Source organism: Balaenoptera ricei, chromosome 4 (genome assembly GCF_028023285.1).
Source record: "Balaenoptera ricei isolate mBalRic1 chromosome 4, mBalRic1.hap2, whole genome shotgun sequence".
Taxonomy (NCBI): Eukaryota; Metazoa; Chordata; class Mammalia; order Artiodactyla; family Balaenopteridae; genus Balaenoptera; species Balaenoptera ricei.
The window spans coordinates 38,140,244-38,162,923 of record NC_082642.1 but is presented as its reverse complement, the minus strand read 5'-3'; the positions used below and the strand labels follow the sequence as shown (position 1 = coordinate 38,162,923).

Genomic DNA, 22,680 nt, shown 5'->3' with positions numbered 1-22,680 from the left:
AAGAAGACATACAGACGGCCAATAGACATATGCAAAGATGCTCAACATCTCTAATTACTAGAGACACTAGAGAAACGCAAATCAAAACTACAGTGAGGTATCACTTCACACCGGTTAGAATGGGCATCATTAAAATATCTACAAATAACAAATGCTGGAGAGGGTGTGGAGAAAAGGGAACCCTCCTGCACTGTTGGTGGGAATGTAAGTTGATGCAGCCACTATGAGGAACAGTATGGAGGTTTCTCAGAAAACTAAAAATAGAACTACCATATGGTCCAGCAATCCCATTCCTGGGCATATATCCAGACAAAACCATAATTCAAAAAGATACATGCACCCCAATGTTCACAGCAGCACTATTCACAATAGCCAAGACATGGGAACAACCTAAATGTCCTTTGACAGATGAATGAATAAAGAAGATGTGGTATATACATACAATGGAATATTACTCACCCATAAAAAGAAGGAAATAACGTCATTTGCAGCAACATGGATGCAACTAGAGATTATCATACTAAGTGAAGTCAGACAGAAAAAGACAAATACCATACGACATCACTATATGTGGAATTGAAAATTGACACAAATGAAACTATCTACAAAACAGAAACATATTCACAGACACAGAGAACAGACTGGTGGCTGCCAAGGGGGAGGGGGTTGGGGGAGGGCTGGAGTGGGAGGTTGGGGTTAGCAGATGTAAGCTTTTATATAGAGAATGGATACACAACAAGGTCCAACAGCAGAGCACAGGGAACTATATTCAATATCCGGAAAAGAATATGAAAAAGAATGTATATATATGTATAACTGAATCACTTTGCTGTACAGCAGTAATTAACACAACATTGTAAATCAACTATACTTCAATAAAAGAATTGGTTTTGCTTTATGACTACAATTATATAAAATTATGTATGCATATGGGCTAAGACCAAAATAAAAGTGAGGAAAATAACTATAGTTTAATTTTCTAGAGTTATATTTAGATAAATTACATTCTAATACATTGTGATATCCCAATATTGGGACATTTATGAACTATTTCTATTCTATAAATGCATTCATTAAAATAAATTGCAGGCTATTGTATCTAATAATAAACATGATAAAATAATCTAAGTCATAATGGCTAATATCTAACTATATTTATTGTAAAACTAGTCCCTGAAAACATAGCTTACTCCATAAAATCATTGACCAATAGTTTTTAAACAATCACATTGATTTCTACCAATCAAAATCTTTTAAAAAGGTGGCAGGAGGGGCTTCCCTGGTGGCGCAGTGGTTGAGAGTCTGCCTGCCAATGCAGAGGACACGGGTTCGAGCCCTGGTCTGGGAGGATCCCACATGCCGCGGAGCAACTGGGCCCGTGAGCCACAACTACTGAGCATGCGCGTCTGGAGCCTGTGCTCCGCAACAAGAGAGGCCGCGATAGTGAGAGGCCCGCGCACCGCGATGAAGACTGGCCCCCGCTTGCCGCAACTGGAGAAAGCCCTCGCACAGAAACGAAGACCCAACACAGCCAAAAATTAATTAAAAAAAAAAAAAAAAAAAAAAGGTGGCAGGAAATCTGGAGAATAATTAGCTTATGAGGAGCCCCAAGAGGCTACAGTGCTTCACTTGTTTGGTCTATAAGTTATTTTACTATGAGAGGTTATTCAGTTGTACTTAAAGCATCATATGAAAACCTTTTCTAATTCGTGTTCTGATATTTACCAAGTCATTGGGCAAAGATACTACCTTTATGTTCCATAAGCTCCAAAGATGAAGAATTATGTAAATATTAGATTTGGAGCATTCAAAGTTCACCGTCATTCCTGCTCTTCCAGAATAACTGCTGTGACTCTGTAGTGTGTCAACACTCAATCTCTTTCCCTAAAAGACTCCACATTCTCCCCCCACCTTCTTTTTCTCCACATCCCCTCCCTCCCTTGCCTGCTTTACATTAAAGGAAAACCTATACATCAGCAAATTCACAGGATTCCTTGACCATGCAATCAGAGACAACATGGGAAACTTTTTCCCCAAAGATTTAATTTGTCGTCAAAGTGCACTACTGTGCCTTGTTACCCTGGATTATAAATATTCTAATCTCCACTGAGAGGCTGTAATTTAGGAACACAGAATTCCTGGTTCAGGAGGTATGGTTTCAAGTCCTCGCATAGATGGTATAAACTTAAAAGTGTCTTCCCAATGCAAGTTACTTAGTTACTGCTCAGCTTTAGTTACTGTAACACGATCCAGCAAAGTGGTTTAAAAGCTCAATATGGATCTTTTCCTTTATTCCCCCATGTGCTTTGGAATAAAAATTCATAGTCATCCATTTTTGGATTCTTTCCTTCATTCAACAAAATCAGGGAGAATCTCCCTGGTAAAAGGCATCATCCAAGTGAAGTTGGCAGTAATGTAGGTCTTACCCTCAACAAGCTGACAATTTCATGGGAGGGAATAAATGTTTAAACCACTGACCACATTATAAGGGTAAACAATCAAAATTCTTCATTGGAGACATAAAACTCATGTGGTGAGAGTCCAGAGGAAGTAAAGATGAATTCTGAGGGGAATTTTCATTGAAAAGAGGAGAGTATTATCCCACAAGCAATGTCTGGGTATTTATTACCATGTTGGCACCAGCACTGTGAGTGACAGGGTCTATATGAGAAATAAGACTGTCTGGGGCTTTTCAAATTCTCCCCTTTGACTCATTCACTGGACTAAAATGCCCCTTTAACTCATGAGAGAGACATAAAAGTTATGCTACGGTATCAAATACATGCTCACAACCTCCCAGTAACCTAACACTTACAGAATTCCTCTTGTCTACTGTAAGCTCGGATGTGGGGAGAGAAAGAAGAGGGGGGGAAGATGGACAAGGACCCCAACACAAGCCCATGCAAACCAACCAGCTGTCTCCAGGGAATTAATTGATTCTGACTCAATTTATCACGTGTTTCTGAACCGGATGTTTTTTTGTTTGTTTGATGGCACATCTGGCAACATCGTAAAAACTCCAAGTCCCAAGTGATTAGACAGGAATCACTTCTGTAAATTATTTATAACTATTGCTGATGTGAGCTCATTCTGAACAGCGAGTGACAGAAGTAGCCAAGGACAAAGGAAAAAAAAAAAAAAAAGCCTGGGGGGTGGGGATAAGGTCCTTTTCACTTTGAGATGCTTCTCAGGAAGGGCCATCATTTATCATCTGAAGCTAGAAAATGGCCGTCATTAACAGATTGGAATTAATTAAGCATACTTCAAGGAATCACCCGGCAGTCTCTTTTTCATTTGTCTGTTAAAGAAACGCATTCCTTAGTTGAGCAGTTGAAGCTTTCCGTGAAAAAATGTGGCACACTCTGACCTCAGAGAGAACTTGCCAGTTAAACATCTCCTGCTGTGCTATGTAATGCAAGACCCATAATAAGATTAGGAAACACTTCATATTTCCCACCCCCCAAAAAACCACCACCACTGACATTTTGTAGCAAATATCAGTACCTTGATGACCACACAAAAGAAGGCAATATCATTTGGAAACATATAAAGCATCTCCTCCCATTGTGTTTTTGTTGAATGTGTGGGTCTGGGGGATGGTATTGGAAGGGGAGGGCAAGGGGGTGTGGGAGTATATGTATTGATTATCCCTTCCTTGATCCAAAGAAAATTAATCCAACTGAGGGAAACACAGCCATAAATCCATTTGCTTCTGCTGAGGTAGTTTTTCTTCCATGAAGAAGAGTCTTAGTTCTAGATACTATTATTTTCCATTTCCACTTTTTCTTCAAGTTCTTCATACTCCTCCTCTTCCCCCAACCCCTTGCCTATCAATCAACTGACGTACAATGAGGGAGAAACTGAGCCTGATTGAGGTTCCATGCAATGGACCTTCCATGCAAGCTTCCGTTCAGTACTCACGCTGGCCCTACTTCCTGGCAGATAAGATGGGCAGAGCCATGCCAAGAGAACAGTGAGAGGAGAGGGGATTTAGCCAAGAGTTACACAGCTGGGTCCCAGTGGGGGTTTTTCTGGTTCCAAAGTCTACACTTTTAACTATGCTGCTCTACATTTTTCTATAACCTGGTGTCTGTTGGCACTGACTCAAAATTAGTCCGTGAGGGAAAATCCTGTTCCTTTGGCTCCTTGGGTCTTTGTCAGGAGAGTATAACCTCAAATTCATGGCTTCTTAAGGCTTACAAAAATCCTCGGATGAAGAAAATACTTTTCATGGAGAATTGCCTGAAGGCTATGAAGACCATTTTTAAAAAAAATCTTGACACGCTAATATTTATTTTTGGGCTAAGTTCAGATTGAGAGAGAGCTATATGTACCTGGAGACTTTTCTTGGGACTCCCGCAGGGACCCGCTTTCGCAGACTGAACTTTGGAATGATTAATTTGGCCTGTACTGAGGGATGTTATTAAAAACACAAACACACATAAACAGAGTCAGATTTACTGTGTCGTTGGCCTGAGCTGGCGGTACAGTTGTGCGTGTTCTCTGGATGGCTGGGTAACTTCATGTTACGAACCTATCAGCCATGTGACTGTGTGGACAGTCTTCTTGGGACAGGCTTTTAGGTCATCTGGGCAACATTTATTATCTGCCTTGTAGGACGCACTTTAATGCACTGGCCTCAAATTGGTTTCAACCCATTTCCCTCATACTTATTTTCTCTTTCCCCAAATGTACTCCTTTACAATTCTAAAAAGTGGTGTGTATGCTTTTTTGTAAGTTATAAAATTTATTTTCCTCAATGAAATAGGGCATACGTAAATAAATTAATTAAAAAATACCTCACATTTGCTGTTGAAAAAATAAGATAACATTTATAGTTTCTCACATAGGTGATAATTATGATTTTATAAGATTCTATAAGACAGCAACACTGATAACAATTACAATATATCTGGAGTCTACGAAAACAGAAGTGGCCTTCTACATCGATGGAGTACACGGCTACCGTATGATAAAACTTTGAAGAAGCTGATAGAATAACTTTCCTATTCCAAAATATCTCTTTGGAAATTCTACCACTGCTGAGTTAGGATCTTAAATGAAAAGTTACTATTTCAAAATGCAAATGTCCCTGTGAAGGGTTAATTCCTTGGAAATGGAATCAGGCATGAATATCTTTAATGTGATACTCAGCTCTGGGAGGAAAAGGATGGTAATTTAGGTGGGAGATTTGTTTCAGTTGAGTACAATTGAAGTAGCTCAATAGAAGGTCTCCTTTCTTTTATTTTAATTAATTCCACAAGTTGTCATTTAATGCATTCATTCACACAACCAACATTTAGTGGGTACTTACTATGTGTCAAGGACTTAGCAGTGAGGATATGATAGTAAGCGAGACAGTCCTGACCCTGAATAAAGTTAAAGAAAACATCACAGATAATCCCATGACCAGCAATAAATACTATAAATATGCTCCCCAGACTTTGTCCTGAACTCACATAGATAGCTCCATACATATACAATATATACCTGTTAAAAAGTAGAAGACTATTAAGTATTAATATTTAAAACAATTCTATTAAGTCTGTAACTTGTCTTCCCCATTGAACATTTTCATGTCAATATATTAATTTCTCCATCAACATTTAAAAGGGCTGCTTATTATTTTTATTCTCTCTATATTTTAATGTCACTTTTTATTAGGCATGAAGATTGTGCCAGTTTTTTTTTTAAATTATAAACAAGTCTGTGCTAATATCTGTGTTCTCCCAAGCACACTGAAACATTTATTTCTTATGAATAAATTCACAGCAGCAAAAACGCAAAGCCATTGGTATGAATATTTTAAGGCCCTTGTCATTTACTGCAAAATTATTCCATAGAAAAGATATATCAATTTTCATTCTCACCATCAAGGCTGTATATAAGTATTCATTTCTCTATAGCCTGAGTAACAAAGGGAATCTTTCTTTTAAATCTTTGCCTTCTCATAACAAGAAATAAAATCTTAATTTGCATTTCTTTAAAAATTTGCATTCACACAATTACTTGGAAGACTGAAAATTTAAAAATATTATTATTGGCCATTTGCCTTTTTTGGTAACATGTGAATTTTCTGCTCAAGGCTATTGCCATTTTTCTTCACTTTTCCTTTCTCCTGTCTGTTTCTAACACATGAAGGATATAGTCATAGCTTTTATCTTTTTAATGTGCACTTAATAACTACAAAAATAAATGTAACATATATGTATATTGTATAAAGCATATTAGTAAGATGAATATTTAGGAATTAGAACTCTATCACTTCAGTTGCATCCACCACGTGGTCCTTGCCTACCCCGTCCACTTGCCTATCCCATTTAACACCAGGAGAAATCTGTTATCTTGAATTTGGTCTTTATTATTCTCTTGATTTCTTAATGTACAGTTTTATTACAAACATATAGTTTTTCTAAACAATGTTTCTTTTAGATTTACAAAAATGTTAGCATCCTGTATGTAGCCTTGAAGAATTTGCTTTTTTACTTAATATTATGTTTCTATGATCTATCCGTGTTGTTGCCTATAACTTCATTTTCATTGATGAAAACTATTGAATTTAGTGAAATATGCATTTGTCTGCTCATAGATATTTGGATGGTATCCAATTTTTACAATTTATGAACAGCGCTACGATGACCATTCTTAAACATGAATCCTGGTATTTCTGTTAAAGAGCTTCTCTAGGATAGTACCTAGAGACAAATTGCTTGGTCACAGGAAATCTGAATATTACATTTTATAGGATAGCAGTAAGCCATTTTCAAGATAATTACACTAATTTAGACTCTCACCAGCAATATATCTCAGAGTATCTGTTGATCGACATTCTACCTAACACTTGGTATTGTCATCACACTTCTTAATTTTTGCAACTTAAAGGATATAAAATCACCTTGCAAGATGGTCTTGATTTGCATTTTCTTAATTACCAATGTGAGATTGATATGGGTCATCTGAATTATTTTTTTAGTAAAAATGCAGTTTACTGACTATGTCTGGTTTGGATTATTTGTCTTTTTCTTGCGATGTACAAGGTCTTTCCATATTCTTTGTATATTCTGTCCCTGCTGGTTGTGTGTGCAGCTGGAGTGCTGGACCCCCAGCAACAAGCCTTGTCTTCTCCATTCCTCCACAGCGCTGCTCTGTTTGCCCACTTCTGGACACACTTCTCTGTTTTCCATTCTCAAAAAAACTGTGACACGTGCTAAAGAGATGTTAACCTTTGCAGCCATATTTATTTAATGTATATTTACTTAAACCTACCAGGGGAATTCAGAATCGAACAAGACAACATTAACAGTGGCACATGCATACTTTGATTTGTTACCTGGCTTTGGTTCTGGAATAAGACTTCTTGTGAAGAAGAAATGAAAGACAAATACTGGAATTGCCTCTAGGAGGTCAGGGCAGGGGTCAGGGATGGTGTGAAGTCCCTTCATGTCTCAAAGATTGCCATCAGAGCCCAAGGAAATCCCTGTTTTGTCAAATATTCCATCAAGCCATTCTGATAAAAGAGGTTTACTAAGTATGGGAAGGGTAACTTTCTTTTTAAGCATGTGGTCATCATGATGTGCTATTTACTTGTGTAAAATGCCAAGATTAATTTTTTTCTTTAGGTATTTATGTTGGATTGGTCAACTTCATAACCATTAAGCAAGTAACATTAGAGTAACTTGGTATTAACAGAAGCAAAACCAACATGGTTGAGAAATGTACGTTATTATCAACATCACAGAAATTAAACCAAGCATTCTTAGAGATTATTTACAGAGACAGAGTGACCTGCAGAGCCTGCAGCCCCTGGAGGAGAGGAGGGCTCGGCGTTCAACCTCAGGTGCACGTGCGTTTCTCAGACGTGAACTCTCTGTGATAAATACACATTACTCCGCAGGCCATGGCTACTCATGAAAAAGAGTCCTTTCCCATACCCAAACTCAAGACTACCTCCTGGAGAATTCTGAAATTTAAAGGAAAATCTTGGCAAGGTATAAACTCTGTGAAGTGAAAACTTCCGTAGGCCTAATATAGATTGTAAAGAATATGGAAAAGTACATGTGTATGTAAAAACAACCTTTGCATTTAGGAAGCAATTCTTAGAATGAACAGTTGATGAAATGACAGTCCTGTGACAACAAAGGATTTTGCTTATAAGTGGACAGATTCTGAATGCAGAGCACAGGTAAGGATAATGACTGTTATTATTTACTGAGTTTTTACTGTTCTAGCACTGTTATAAGTAGTTTACATGTATCAGTTGATGGCAATCTCATCATATCCCTTTGAAGGAACTGTTATTATCCTGATTTTACAGACCAGGAAGCTGAAACACAGGTTAAGAAACCTGTTCAAGGACACAGATGGGGTCTGGAAATAACAAACTCTCTAGCTCCATTTCTACTACTCTCCTGTACCATCCCCCCAATTATCTGCATTAATACCATTTTTAGTTCAACAAGATGAACCTTTCCTAATCCGTAGTTTTGTCTTCGACTGTTGCCCCTAGAGGTAAGCGGAAGTCTCTGAAGAGTACACAGTGTGACATGCGATTCACCACAAAGTAATGGCTACGTAACTTACTGCTGTCATCAGTACCCACAGGGCACTGTCCTTGTCCCCAAAATACCCAGCTTATGGGCACTGGGCAAAATATCTTAACATTAAATTAACAGGATGCATTCTCATTGGAAAGTGGTCATTCCCATCAAACAGTACAATGGCTTTATTTAGATTTTGGCAACAAACTGAAACAAAAAAACCTCTATATGTACAGATTTTCATATTATTAAATTTGACTCATCTTATGACACAAAAAGACAGAGACCCAGGTACCCACTTCACTGAAGGCAAAGTTTACCAGGGAAGAGTTTTGTGAGGTTTGGAAGCCTTAAGTAAAGCTTAGACGTGATGTAGCTTTAGGTGGTCTCAAAACAATTTAGAAAGGTTTTTGGCTACAAGAAACTAAAAAAATCTCAGATGTGGAGAACGAATAGAGGTAGATGTACAGAGTACAGAACTAACTGTATGACAAAACTAGCTCCAAGGATAAAAAAGGAGTGTATTATTGAAGGAAGGGTGCCAGGGGCTGGACGGGAAGTCACTCAAATTTTCCTGTTCAAAGAGGGAGAAGCCACTAAGAATTCCAGAAGGTTAGACAAAGTCAATTAGATTTATAGCTCACAAATCCTGAAGAGGGACTGCCAGGTAGCCAACAAAGTGATGTTCAAGATAATAAAGAACCAATCATGATAATGATAAGATCACTGCTACCAGTAGCCTCCCAATGACTGGAACTTGAAGTATGGTCTTGAAATAAGAATGACTTTTCTGGAGACTCTCACAGACTCCAATATGACCGTGATGGGCAGAGTTTTGAGGGAAAGGCTTTAAAAGTAAGAGCAAAATGAATATTAAGGAAGACTCATGGGGGTTATAAAAGAGGGTGCGGGTTTGGCATCCGAGGAAAAGACCAAAAGAGAGCAAAAAGGCATAGAGAGAAATTCATTGAAAAACACTGTGCCTCAAGACCATGGACTTGTAGCTGCCAGAATCAAGAGAGATTGGCTATGAAGGGAAAAAAAATACTTGCCTAAAATAGTATTCATTAGTTCAAGTCAACGGAGCCATATAATGCAGGAAAAGAAAGTCACTGTAAGGATAAAATTATGAGAAAATAGCTGAATTACTAGACATTTTTAGAGGGGGGGAAAAATCAAAAGCATAGTTTTTCCTTCTTCGGTGGTAGGAAGGCACAGTTAGGGTTCCCAGTAGTTTCCTACGGCTGCTATAACAAAGCGCCATAAACAGTTCTGGAGGCTAGAAGTCCAAAATCAAGGTGCCAGCAGGGTTGCTTCCTTCTGAAGGCTGTAAGGGAGAATCTCTTCCATGCCTTCCCCTGAGCTTCTGGTGGTTTATTGGTAATATATATATTTTTTTTAATTGAAAAAAAAGATAAGTCAATTTTGTTGCTTAGTAGGTTTGAGTTCTGGTTTCTTTATATTCTGGGCTTTGTAATAAGAGGAAAATATAAAGTGTCCTTGGGGTCTAGAGAGACTTACACAGGTGTTTATTTTTATTTATTTATTTTTTAAATAAATTTATTTATTTTATTAATTTATTTTTGGCTGCGTTGGGTTTTCATTACTGCGCGTTGGCTTTCTCTAGCTGCGGCGAGCGGGGGCTGCTCTTCATCGCGGTGCCCAAGCTTCTCATTGTGGTGGCTTCTCTTGTTGCGGAGCACGGGCTCTAGGTGCGCGGGCTTCAGTAGTAGGGTCACAGTAGTTGTGGCTTGTGGGCTCTAGAGCACGGGCTCAGTAGTTGTGGCGCACGGGCTTAGTTGCTCTGTGGCATGTGGGATCTTCCTGGACCAGGGCTTAAACCCGTGTCCCCTGCATTGGCAGGCATATTCTTAACCACTGTGTCACCAGGGACGTCCCTACACAGGTGTTTAGATCACTTCTAATAAACCTAATTTTGCAAAATTCTGAGGGGTAATAAGTTTCAGGTTGATAGAATCCAACTGTTACAAGAAAAAAAAGACCATAATGAACTTAAAAGTGGGCTTTCCTTGTTTATTTAGCAGTTCTATCTTCCTTTTTATTGAAAAATATATAATTAGTCAATGAAAACTATATGGGATAAAAATCTATGCAAAGAAATAGGAATAAATGTTATCTTCTGAGAATAGAAACAGAGATTACCTTGCACAAGTTTGTGAGTTGGCCACATTTGACACGCTCAAATCCGCTATTATGCTGTCTCTCCAGATGACCCACTCATATATTTAAAAAATATCTGGGTGGCTATACTTTAGTCATGCAGCATGGTAGAAAGAACAAAACATTCTCGTGTACATGTGGAATTTCTAATCCAAAGAGAAAGCTAAACTTTCAAGAAATAGCCACATTTGAACTGTAAAGTTAAAACTGTGACTGTTTTAAAAAGGTAAGCTCCATGGTGTGCTAGGTTATGGTAGGGAAATTTGATTTCTTCATGGAGATAGAAGAAGGAAAATGGAAGGAATGTGCTATTTCGGCTGAAATGTAAGGGCATTTTACATTTTGGTGTTCCTTATCTTGTGCCAGCATAACTCCAAAATTCCCAAACTTCTCCCTGTATCTTTGTCTCTGTGTCCACATTTCCCCTCATTGTAGGACACTGTCATATTGGATTAGGATCCACCCTAATGACCTCATTTTAACTCCATCATCTGAGAAGATCTTATTTCTAAGTAAAGTTACATTCAATTCATAGATCCTGGGGGTTAGGAGTTCAACATCTTTTGGGGAGACACAATTCAACCCCCAACAGTCCCATAAGTTTTTCCTGGTAAATCCTAAAATGATGTCTCATTGGAGGTACAATCTGACAGGACACACAAATGAGAACCAATTGCTCGGATGGGTTTACCCAGAAAACCATCAGAGAGACTCAGAAGTGCCGACTGCAATACCTAACACACGTGTGTTAAGTAAATACCGGAAGAGTGAATTCATGAATAACAGTACATTTGAATCCCTTTTGTACACCTTGGGGACTCTGGTTACACATCAGGAAACGGAGACAAAGGCTGGATGTTCCCTTGTCAACCCCACACACCATCCAAGACGGGAAACTTAAAACACCTTCCTTCTTCCCCTGGGTCTTCCGCATATGGCTTTTCCCAGTGCCATGCCACTGTCCCATGCCTGGTACAATCACTGGATTTGGTTTTGCAAACCTTTCCCTGTCCATTGCACTACTAAAGTTCCTCCCTCTCCTCTCAACAGCCAGAACATTTACTTTCTAAGCAGTTTATTTGACATTGTCAATTATTTTTCACTGATTCATTCATGGATTCATCCATCCATCCATTCATTCCGGTAATCTTCAACATTTTGGATGTAACACTTCTTTTAGCAACATATTTTATAACACCTGCTTTACAATATCAAAATGAAAATCATAGATAATACAGCCCACCTACACATGTAGTTTGAAAGAAGATAATATAATGCCCTGATTGCAATATCAAGGGTGAATTCAAAGAAAATCATTTATAATAAAATAATAGTTATTTCAAGGTGTAAATGCTCGGGCATAAAGAAGTGGTAAGATGCTTGTCCCTCTGTGCAGAATTGCAATGAATGTTTTAACTGCAAATGCAGGTTGTTAAAAATGGGTGGTATTGGTGACCCAAATACCAAGAATAACACTGTCATCAGTGACACGATTTCCTGAAAAGTTGAAAGACTCTTAGAAACGTTCCCAAAACACCAAAGATGAACCTATTCTTGATTTACACAGCAATTATAGCCCTAAGTAAGATACAATAAAAGCATACAATAGTTTGCATTTATATTTAAAATGGAATTACGGTTTAGCTTCAGTTAATCATGATTTATTTTGGGGGGGGGGGGTTGATAGGACTGGTGGGACAGTCGGAAGTCGTGAGGCTATCAGGGAATTCTGTATGATTTGCAACGACTGCACACGGCCCACAGCCCAAGCCCTTGCCCACCAAACGCTTACCGTGCTGCCAATCACTGTGATACCCAGAAGCACATCCACAGATTTCTAAAATCCTCTACCGGCAAGAACCATTGATTCGGTCATTCCACAAACCTTAAATGAGTTTCCACTATGTGCCAGGCACTCAGGTTAACAGCTGCACAGAGGAGGTAAAGCTATGAAAACAACTAAAGACAGCAGAATAGGACATGTATCATAAAAAAAAAAAAAGTATGCACAGTACGCGCATGGGTGGGAAGGGATGTTACAAGCTTTAAAAATTCAAGGTTTTCAAGGGCAAAGAACAATCAGAGTTTTAGATCTAAATGATTTTCGGTGATTATGACTATCCAGTAGGAGTGCAAGATACAGTGTTCTAAAAATCTCTGCATCACCTTGATATCCACGGCTAACATGGGGTATGAAAATGAGACTGGCTTTGGTCAGAGCAAGAGGAGTTCAAACCCAGTCCTACAGTTTTGGTCGGAGCAAACTTAGGGAAGTTGGTTACCTCAGTCTTTGTCTCTTTTCTTTTCCATTTGGCAGATAGAGGTAATACATGCAGCACAGTAAGTAAATGGCAGCTACTTTTAACACTTATTCTTATGGCAAAGTGAAAAAACAAGCGAGCTGATGGTACCACCTGGCTGGTACCATTGTTTGGTCTGGTGGTCCCAAACTCTTGGAGGTGGCCTGCAGCTCAATGACACAGTTAATTATAGTCTCTCTCTGTCTTTTTCCTACCTCTCTCTCTTTCTGTACTTCCTTGCCTCCATCCCTCCCTCCCTCTCCCTCTCTCCCTCCTTTCCTCCCCCTCTCTTTCCCACTTAAAATACCAAGAATCATTCAAATGTCAGAGGGAACCAAAGCAGAAAAACAGAGAAGCAAAGACAAAATAGGGAGTTGTATCAATTTAATGACATGGCATAAATCATCCGAGCTTCTGTGGGGCCACCCGAACTCCATCCGAAGATGGCCCAGAGGGCAGCCGCCTGGCGGCAATTCTACCTGTCCTCGTGTCCATCTACGTGGATGTGTATGGAGGTTAGTCTCCCATCACTCAAGGTCATCTGAACGGGTTTTTCATCATTAGAAGCAAAATAACCCATCTGAAATGTGTAGGAGTTGTAGATTGATGAATTCATCAAGACAGAAATTTGGAACCCATGAAAGGTCTCATATCTCACGGCCAACTTAGCCAACTCAGAGCTGCTGTCATTCCAGTTTTCAGAGGTTCAATTTTCATGAGGTCAAAAATGCTCTCTTTAAATGTCTCCGTTTAATTTATTTGACAAATCTAAACTCTAAAGCATCCCTTTCTTTTCTCCATTCTTGGTCTTTTTTGGTATATATTCTTCCAAACATGCTCTCCCTAGGAATAATCATAGGAAGGAACTTAGAGGAAGATTCAGTCTTGTTTTTACCATCACCTCCGTGGACTGAAAGCCTATTTCTATTCAAAAACACACTTTTTTTTCTTAGATTCCATATATATGTGTTACTATACGGTATTTGTTTATCTCTTTTTGACTTATTTCACTCTGTATGACAGACTCTAGGTCCATCCACCTCACTACAAATAACTCAATTTCATTCCTTTTTATGGCTGAGTAATATTCCATTGTATATATGTGTCACATCTTGGTTCTGATGAACCTAGTGGCAGGACAGGAATAAAGACAGAGATGTAAAGAATGGACTTGAGGACACAGGGAGGGGGAAGGGTAAGCTGGGATGAAGTGAGAGAGTAGCACTGACATATATACACTGCCAAATGTAAAACAGATAGCTAGTGGGAAGCAGCTGCATAGCACAGGGAGATCAGCTCGGTGCTTTGTGACCACCTAAAGGGGTGGGATAGGGAGGGTGGGAGGGAGGGAGATGCAAGAGGGAGGGGATATGGGGATATACGTATGCATATAGCTGATTCACTTTGTTATACAGCGGAAACTAACACAGTATTGTAAAGCAATTATACTCCAATAAAGATATAAAAAAAACAAAAACAAAAAACAAAAACTACTTTCGAAAAAAAAAAAAAACCCCACACTTCTAGAGTTATGATTCTCCTTTGGGCATTGTAGTTAATTTGATGAACTTGAACAATAATCTTTTTGTTTCTAATTCATGCTCCCATATTCCTGATCCCCTTGGGGTAAAGTTCAACAAACAGAATGAACCCAGCTCCTCATTAGAACTATTCAGAGGATTACATGTTGTACTCAATCAAAGTCTGGGGAAATTGTACAGACGTCGAGATGACACAGAGATTTCTTTATTATTGGGGAAAAGAGGTACTTCACTGAAGTAATCAGTACCTCTGCCCCTTTAAGAAACGGTCTCTTAATATAATACACACATGGCCTTGGGCCTATGCAAGACACTAAAACTGTTCAATCATGCTAAAAGCTTAAACTCTATTTCTAAAACATTCAGGTAAAGGCTTTTGACATCTCTAAGCCTCAGAACTTTAGAGAAACCAAATGACCAAAGGCAGATGAAAGGGGCTAAACTGTTTTAACTGAGTTTACTCAAATCCCTAACAAGTTTCTTTTAGTCCATTTTACCTTGTTTTTATTTGGCTTAAAAATCGTGAAGGATACATACATATGGACCATACTATTATGTCTGACATTCACTAAATACCAGCAATATATTAAGTCCCAGACATATTAAAATTAGATGTGACCCCTGTCCAATGGGTTCCCTGTGTCTGTTTAAGGACAAATATAACTCACAGTAGAAAGAAGATAAGACTACAGAGCATAGAATGATGGATAATACAAATTAATGGGTTGTTTTAGTTATCATTAATCTGCATGCATTTAAAACAGGATCAACACCTCCGGGCCCATGTTCCTTCACACGCAATAAGAAATTCCAACCTGGCCACACACCCTGCTTTAGACAAGCTGGGTAAACAAGGCTCCTCTTACTTTAAGACAAGATATAGAAATAAGACCCATTTTATGCCCTGTCACTGGTAATTCTGAGATTCACACTCTGCCTCTCTAGAAGGTTGGGATTTTCTTAAGCAAATACCCAATTTTGTGATTTTGACAGCACTTTCTGATCGGTAAAGAAGCAGGGGAAAGAACTCTCATTTTAAGATGCTGGCGTTAAATGGCGATCATTTTGAGAGAGGCTCCGAAGCCAAAACTCTTAATATTTTCCAGCTTACAACAGCCTATAAAAAAGCACATGTGCAGCCGTAAGACAGAACAAGCGGCCATGACAGGAGCATAAAGAGAGACAGGGGGACAGTGGTCCAACTTTCACAGCGAGCTCTGGAACATTACACTTTGGGTGTTCCCTGGCACAGAGCATCAGGCGTCCTTCCTGTAGTGTTTGCCGGAGGTGACGAGCTTGCCGTCCACAGGAGACAGATGAGTGGAAACATCGCGGTGACTGCCTGTCTGTGGGGTCCACCCTCAACCCCCCCTGATGAAAAATGATAGCTGCTCCCACAGTAGCTGGTGAAACCAGAGAGGTTGTGAGGTCCTATAAATGTCTTACATCTCCAAGGTCTCCATGAACCACCGTGGGAAAGACACCTGCAGTGCAGCTGGGGGATTATCTGAGGGGTTGAGTTGGCCCCCTTGCCCAACACATCGGGTAGGACACGCACTCTGGGACCCCAAGACCTGAGCTTGGGATTTGGCTCCAAATTAACTAGCTGCTTAAGCTCTTTACTTTCTCTAAGCCTCATGGGTAACTTTTCTTATTACTTATTTTAACCCTCTCTTTTATGTATTTCCTCATTTCTAAGCTTACAGAGACTCCATGATGTAAGAATTAAGTCATAATGCAAAGACAAGGGCATCCCACATGGAAGATGCTTCAAGTTCACCTCTCTCCTGCAAATATTTTTCTCCTTTCAGTTAGAAGGTTCTGGAGAACAGAATTTCTGAAACGTGGCCACAGTGGAATTCCCTCTGAGTTGTGCGTGGTCGCAAATGGTCATACCATTAGCCAAGTACTCCTTGCTGCAGGAGAGGAGGATCCACCACTGCCACAAACCAAGGAAAGATGGGCTGTTTGCCTGCAAATGGCATGGAGACCAGGAGAAAATCTGAGCTATAACATAGAGAATCATTGCCTGCTAGAGTTGAAAGGGCCCTCGAGATGCTCTGATTTTCATCCCTTTGTAATACAGCCCTTCTTTCTAATTTATACCCCACCTTTATCCTGAAAAGATTTGAATATGATTGTTATCAAAGACTATTCTTTAAATAAAAATATTTTCTAGTTTATGGAAGAGAAATTCAGGGAGGTTGAATGACTGTAAACAAGATGTCAGGTCAAGGACTGTCTCACACGGGGATGTGTGTGCTGCAGGAAGACAGGGTTCCCGTTCTGGTCTAGGAACTGGCCAGGGTCTGGCTGCCCAGGGGGTCTGAAGTGGAGGGAAGAAGAGTAAGGAGCAGGTGTAACATCAGTAGCCGCTATGGAAATTGTCCTCACTTGCTTTTGAGGTAGAAGGTTCCGGAGCCTATAAATAATATGGTGCTGAAAGAACCTTGTTATGAGGCAGGAGAATTTCTCTTCTGGTTGAGCTGCAGAGTCAAGGTGTGTACAGATTATGAAAGAAACGTCAGCAGATCCCATCACACAGGGACAAGACCCCATTGATGGAGTCACCACCACCATGTTTGTTCCCTTCGGATTCCCACAGTACCCAGCTTTCCACCCAAGCATGTGTTTTGCTAGTTGTCAAGATGATGAAATTTGGCTACCTCTCTAACTAACCTCAGTACAGGAATAAAACTTCAAGTTGAATTTTAGCAAGAGAAAATCTGTATGTAACTTTTAGGACCTGACCCTTGTTTCCCAGTCTTTCTAAACCACAGGCTTTAACAAAGACAACTCCCTCTTGGAGGGCCAACTAAAAGACCACATAGTAACAGTGGCTTCTTTTAATGATCTTCTTTCATGTGCTTTGTCTTTGTAGTAAGAAATAATTAAACAAGGTATTAGCCAGAGTATGAAGTCAGCCAACTTTGGAGTTTCCAGCCTGAACTTTCTGTACTTTGTCCTTTTTCTGCCCCTTCTCCAGACACCCTCCAGTGATATCTTCCAAGGTGTAGTTACTCAGCACCCTCTCACCAAAGCCCTCAGAAAAAACCCCCAGTAATTAATTATTTACCCTATTTTTTTTTTGAACTGCATACACTCTCCTTCTACAGGCTGAATTATATGAAATTGCCAATACTGACCAATTTTGATCTTGAAAAATAGCAGTTGCATGATGGGTCAACTTAGTAGTGACCGTATCTTGTACTTTACCAGTAATTGTGAAATGAAAAGAACAACCTTGTGTTTATAGGTGACCTTCGGTACAATCTAGCCCAGCTCCTTCAGGGTCAAAGGAATTAGAAGGGCTAACATCGCCTGTTAGAGACAGAGCCTGATTAGATTTGGGATGATTTGATTCCTGTCCCAATGCTCTTATCTCCGTAATAGGGGTCAGCAAACTTCTACTGCAAAGAACAAGATAGCAGATATTTTAGGATTTGTGGGCTATATGGCCTCTATCATTGTAGCATGAAAGGAACCATAGACAGTATGTAAACAAATGAGTGTGGCTGAGTTCCAATAAAACTTTATTTACAGAAACAGGTGGTGGGCTGGCTTTGCCCTGCAGGCTGTAGTTTGCCAAGCACTGCTCTATAGAATTCTTAGAATTCTAAAAATATCCGCAAACAGATGGGTGAGGGATTTGTATACCGAGAGCCTGATCAAGTGTTCAGGGATGCTCATCCAGCACAAAGATCTCACCCGCCCTTCCATTGACTATGCTCTGCATTCTCCTTTAAATCAGTAGCCAAAAAAGCCCAAAGTTGCTGGGATTTGCTGGCGGGCATCTAGGGGTTGCAGCCACCTAAGAATTTTCAACCTGCAAGATTAGATCACCCAGGTTGGGACTAACACTCATGTCTTAACTCCCTGGCTACATCTACAAAATATACTTCCAACCTGAGGACAGAAATGTGTTAGAATGTGCTGTCCTTTAGGTTGGCTGAGCTGTAGAATTAGCTCTTGGGGGAAATTTTAATAGCTTTAACAATCATTTAGTCGGGCCCATTCATGTGTTAGTTGAAAGTAACCTCATTATATCATTTGCATGTTGGGTGAACAGGGTTTGAATTGGCACCTAGGTCAACAAGATAGTTTGAATACAGGTTTTTTTTTCCATCTCTCCTGATAGCCAAGAAGCTACTTTGGCTACATCTACTTTCGATTTCAACTTGAGAAGCATGGGAAAATGTTATTAAGCAATTTAAAAGACTTTATTGGTCACATGCTCAGGCCAGAAATGCAAAACACAGAAGGGAAGAACCATAATCAGGTCATTCCAAGAAGAAAACAAATCACTAAATATCAGGCATGATAATACTGTGATTGCAATCAACATCCCTGCAGAGAGAGTCTGTCCATCTGTTTGTTCATCCCATCCATTCATCCGTCCATCTATCCAAATACCCAGGTGTCCAGAAATCCATCTCCTACTAATTTTGAAGGCACTATACCAAGAGCTGAGGGATCCCAGTTAGGTAGAGCAAGCTCTCTGCTCCCAGTGAGCTAAGGAGGCAGGAGGAAGGAGAAGTTGAGGAGCAAAGACCACAATACAGAAAAGTGAAGGGAGTAATTTAAAGGACAAGGCTTCTAAGACCAAGCCAATATTTGGAGGAACACCTAAAAAAGCAGCAAAATGCGAAATAATCAGCAGGAAGAACTCTGAAGAGCTCGTGCCAAGTTGTGAACCTGAAAGAACTTAGAGAAGATGGTGGAACTTCCCTGGTGGCGCAGTGGTTAAGAATCCGCCTGCCAATGCAGGGGACACGGGTTCGAGCCCAGGTCCGCGAAGATCCCACATGCCGTGGAGCAACTAAGCCCGTGCGCCACAACTACTGAGCCTGCGAGCTACTGAGCCCATGCGCCGCAAGTACTGAAGCCTGTGTGCCGCAACTACTGGGGCTGCATGCTGCAACTACGGAAGTCCGTGCACCTAGAGCTTGTGCTCTGCAACAAGAAAAGCCACTGCAATAAGACCACGTACTGCAACAAAGAGAAGAGTAGCCCCTGCTCGCCGCAACTAGAGATAGCCCCCACACAGCAATGAAGACCCAACACAGCCAAAAATAAAAATAAATTAATTAATTAATTAAAAATAAAAAAAGATGCTGCAGATGCCTTGATGTAGCATCCACGTGCCTTTTACCTTCAGATGCCAAACCAGGAAACCTGTTTCTAAAAGGTGGAAGAGTGCGCTGGCTACCACAGCCTGTCCTTAAATAGGCAGAACTATTTTTTTTTAAAATCCCATAATCCCACCATGCTTTCTATGAATGAGTCATATCGGTCTTGAAGAATTCTAACTCGAAATACTTTTATCTTATAGTACCCAATATTTTAGAGAAGACTGGAGGTAGAAATGGCTGAAAGAGCCAAAAGTGTTCAAGGACATTTAAAAAGCTTATGTAGTATGAACTGGCAGCAAAGACCCCTGGGAAGTTGAAAACAATTACAGATTCTGTCCGTATCCAGGAGATGCGTAAGAGATTCAAAAGACCTCACAACCAAAATCGATGTTAAATTCAGGATTACCATTAGTGATTTTTATGGTAACATCTAATTCATTGCTCATGTTATTTATCAAGTGGACAATTTCTTCAGGTGTACTGGTCACATCTGCTGATTAATATTTGTGTTTACATTTTATCTAACAGAACCAATTACCAATGTGGTTTTGAATGGACCAAATTCTCAAATTCACCATTTATCTGGTTTCAAATTACCTTTCTGCTGATAGAACTAAAGGTACAGTTCTAGACCAAGAGAAACCGGCACCCAACGAAATGAGAACTCACCCAGGATATCAACCATTGTGTTTTCTCAGGTCCATTAAGCCAATCAAGCAAGAGAAAAGAGAGAAAATTCAAATGGTACTTACTTGCAGGTGATGGGGTGCTACATCCACTCGGAGGAGGATGGCTGTGGAGGCCATGGTGGGGAGGCAGGGAAAGTCCGCCAATGACCGGTGGGAAGAGTAATGGGTAGGGTGCGGCGGGATAGTGAGTCATGTGCCCGTTCACCGCCGGGACGTGACATGCGTGGCTACTGGTGCTCATGTTTTGGGTTTCACAGAATGAAAGGTGCTCTGGGGCAGGAACACATCACTCCAGGCCTTGCATCAAAGTGGGGTAGGTCAGTTCAAAGAGAGTGGAGTCGGAGCTGTGTTCTGGGCCAAAGGCAAGAAGGCTCATCAGATGCCCTTGCTTCTTCCCAGCCTGGTTTTTCCACCTCTCATTTTGCTGCACTGATGACAGGCAGGGCGGCTTTTTTGTTCAGCTTCTCAGTTGAAGGCTGGGAAATGCTATCACTTTAGAAGTCCAGAGCTGCTAATCCTGTAAGAAAAAAATATACACACATATATCTCACAGGTCAAAAAATATTTTCTTCTTTATCAAGTTATTATCTGAAAAATCTCTAATATTAATCTGGGACTCCTAATTCCCAGTTGTTCCCCTACACTCACTACCTTAATTTTCTTAAATTCTCACATTCTAATATAGAATAAAACTTCTACACAATTTCAAAATAACCCTGTCTGATTAAATAACACCCCTCCCCCAACCCTATCATTCCCCGTATTCCTCCCCCACTTCACTTTTCTCCAGGCACTTAACTCCATCCATTACACATGGGAGTGTTTATTTCCATCTCCCCCATTAGAATGTGCTCACCAGGAGGGCACAGCTTTTCTCTGCTTTGTAAACAGCTATGTTTTAACCTCCTATAAGAGTACCTAACAGGCAATAGAATCTCAATAATATTTGTTGAATGAATGAATGAGTGAAATTTGTTTCTTGCTTCTTTTAGAGAAATTTATTGTTTCATGTTGTCCTAACCTATGTGCTTACAAGACTTTGGACTTTCCAACTTCGGATTTTATGCAGCTGTTTGGAATGACCCACTCAACAAGATAAAAATAATTTTGAGGGAAAATTATAACCTAATGAAAGGTAGGGAAGAGACACAGCCATTAAAGATCAGTGAAATACTTTACATCAGTTCCTTACTGTCAAACAGTATACCCCCTTCTTGTAGGAGCACCATCCATCCTTTGGTCTCCATTCAATCATCCATACATCCATCAAATCCTAACGTGCCATTATGTCCAGGTGCTGATATAGGGCACTGGAGGTACAGAGTGTGGGACAATGCTACTCTGGTTCCTGCCCTCATGAAGTTTCTAGCTTTAACAGCTCCTAACTGAGGTCATATTGTTAAGGAGGGTTCAATTGCCCTGTTGCCCAGGAAGGACATTCCAGGGATACTCAGCACTTAGAATTCCTTGACACTGAAATAGATTCTAGGGTAGGCTGACAGTGGACCAATATTCACTAAAATTCCCAAACTCTGGTGCTCACTGAATGGCAAGCCCTGAATGTCAACCCATCTGGCATGAAACAAGAGCAAGACCTCAAGGCCAGCATAGAGTGGTGGTTAAGAGCATGATAACCAGAGCCAGACCACCTAGGTGCAAATCATGTTTCTGCCCCCTTGGGCAATTATCTTACCCCTCAGTAGTTTTTATCGTAAAATGGGGACCATCGTAGAATTTATTTCAGAGGGGTGTTGTGAGGATTAAATGAGATAATGAGGTAATACCAAGAGAAGAACAGTGCCTGGTACAGAGTAAATACCAGGTAAATAGTAAACATTAGGCAAGTTTGCCATTACTGTATGTGTCGCCCCATCAAATGATATGTTTCTGAAAACCCAGCTTGCTGGAATGAACTAGTGGCTTTGGGGACAGGACAGGGAGGAGACCACATCACAGTAGTCCTGGGAAAAGAACATTAGGACTAAAACGTTTGTCATGGAAATAAAGGAGTAAAGGCAGGATGTGGGCGAAGCTGAGGACGAAGACTCGCTAAGGCTTACTGACTTCTCAGTTTGGTTTCTGCAAACCCGAAAATGTTCTGATCAATAGTAACTCCCATTTATTTGTTTACCATGTGTCAGTCACTTCACTTGTGAGCTCTAAGTTCTAGCCCATAGAACAGCCCTAGGAGGCAGTTGTTATGATCTGTATTTTCCAGGTAAGAAAACTAAGTCTCAGTGAGTTTAGCTTACTTACTCCTAATGTCACCGGATCAGCCTCTGGCTAAGAATCTGCACCGA

The 22,680-nt window shown here is 40.2% G+C and overlaps 1 protein-coding gene across 1 annotated transcript in view; it reads right to left on the bottom strand.

Annotated features, from left to right (window-relative positions):
* RARB (retinoic acid receptor beta) overlaps positions 1–22,680 on the bottom strand; it is a 671,241-nt gene that overhangs the window by 419,623 nt on the left and 228,938 nt on the right. Inside the window, exon 3 of the mRNA XM_059920443.1 lies at positions 20,444–20,897. Coding sequence (XP_059776426.1) covers positions 20,444–20,621 — 178 coding nt within the window. The 5' untranslated portion in view covers positions 20,622–20,897. The remainder of the gene's footprint in view (positions 1–20,443; positions 20,898–22,680) is intronic.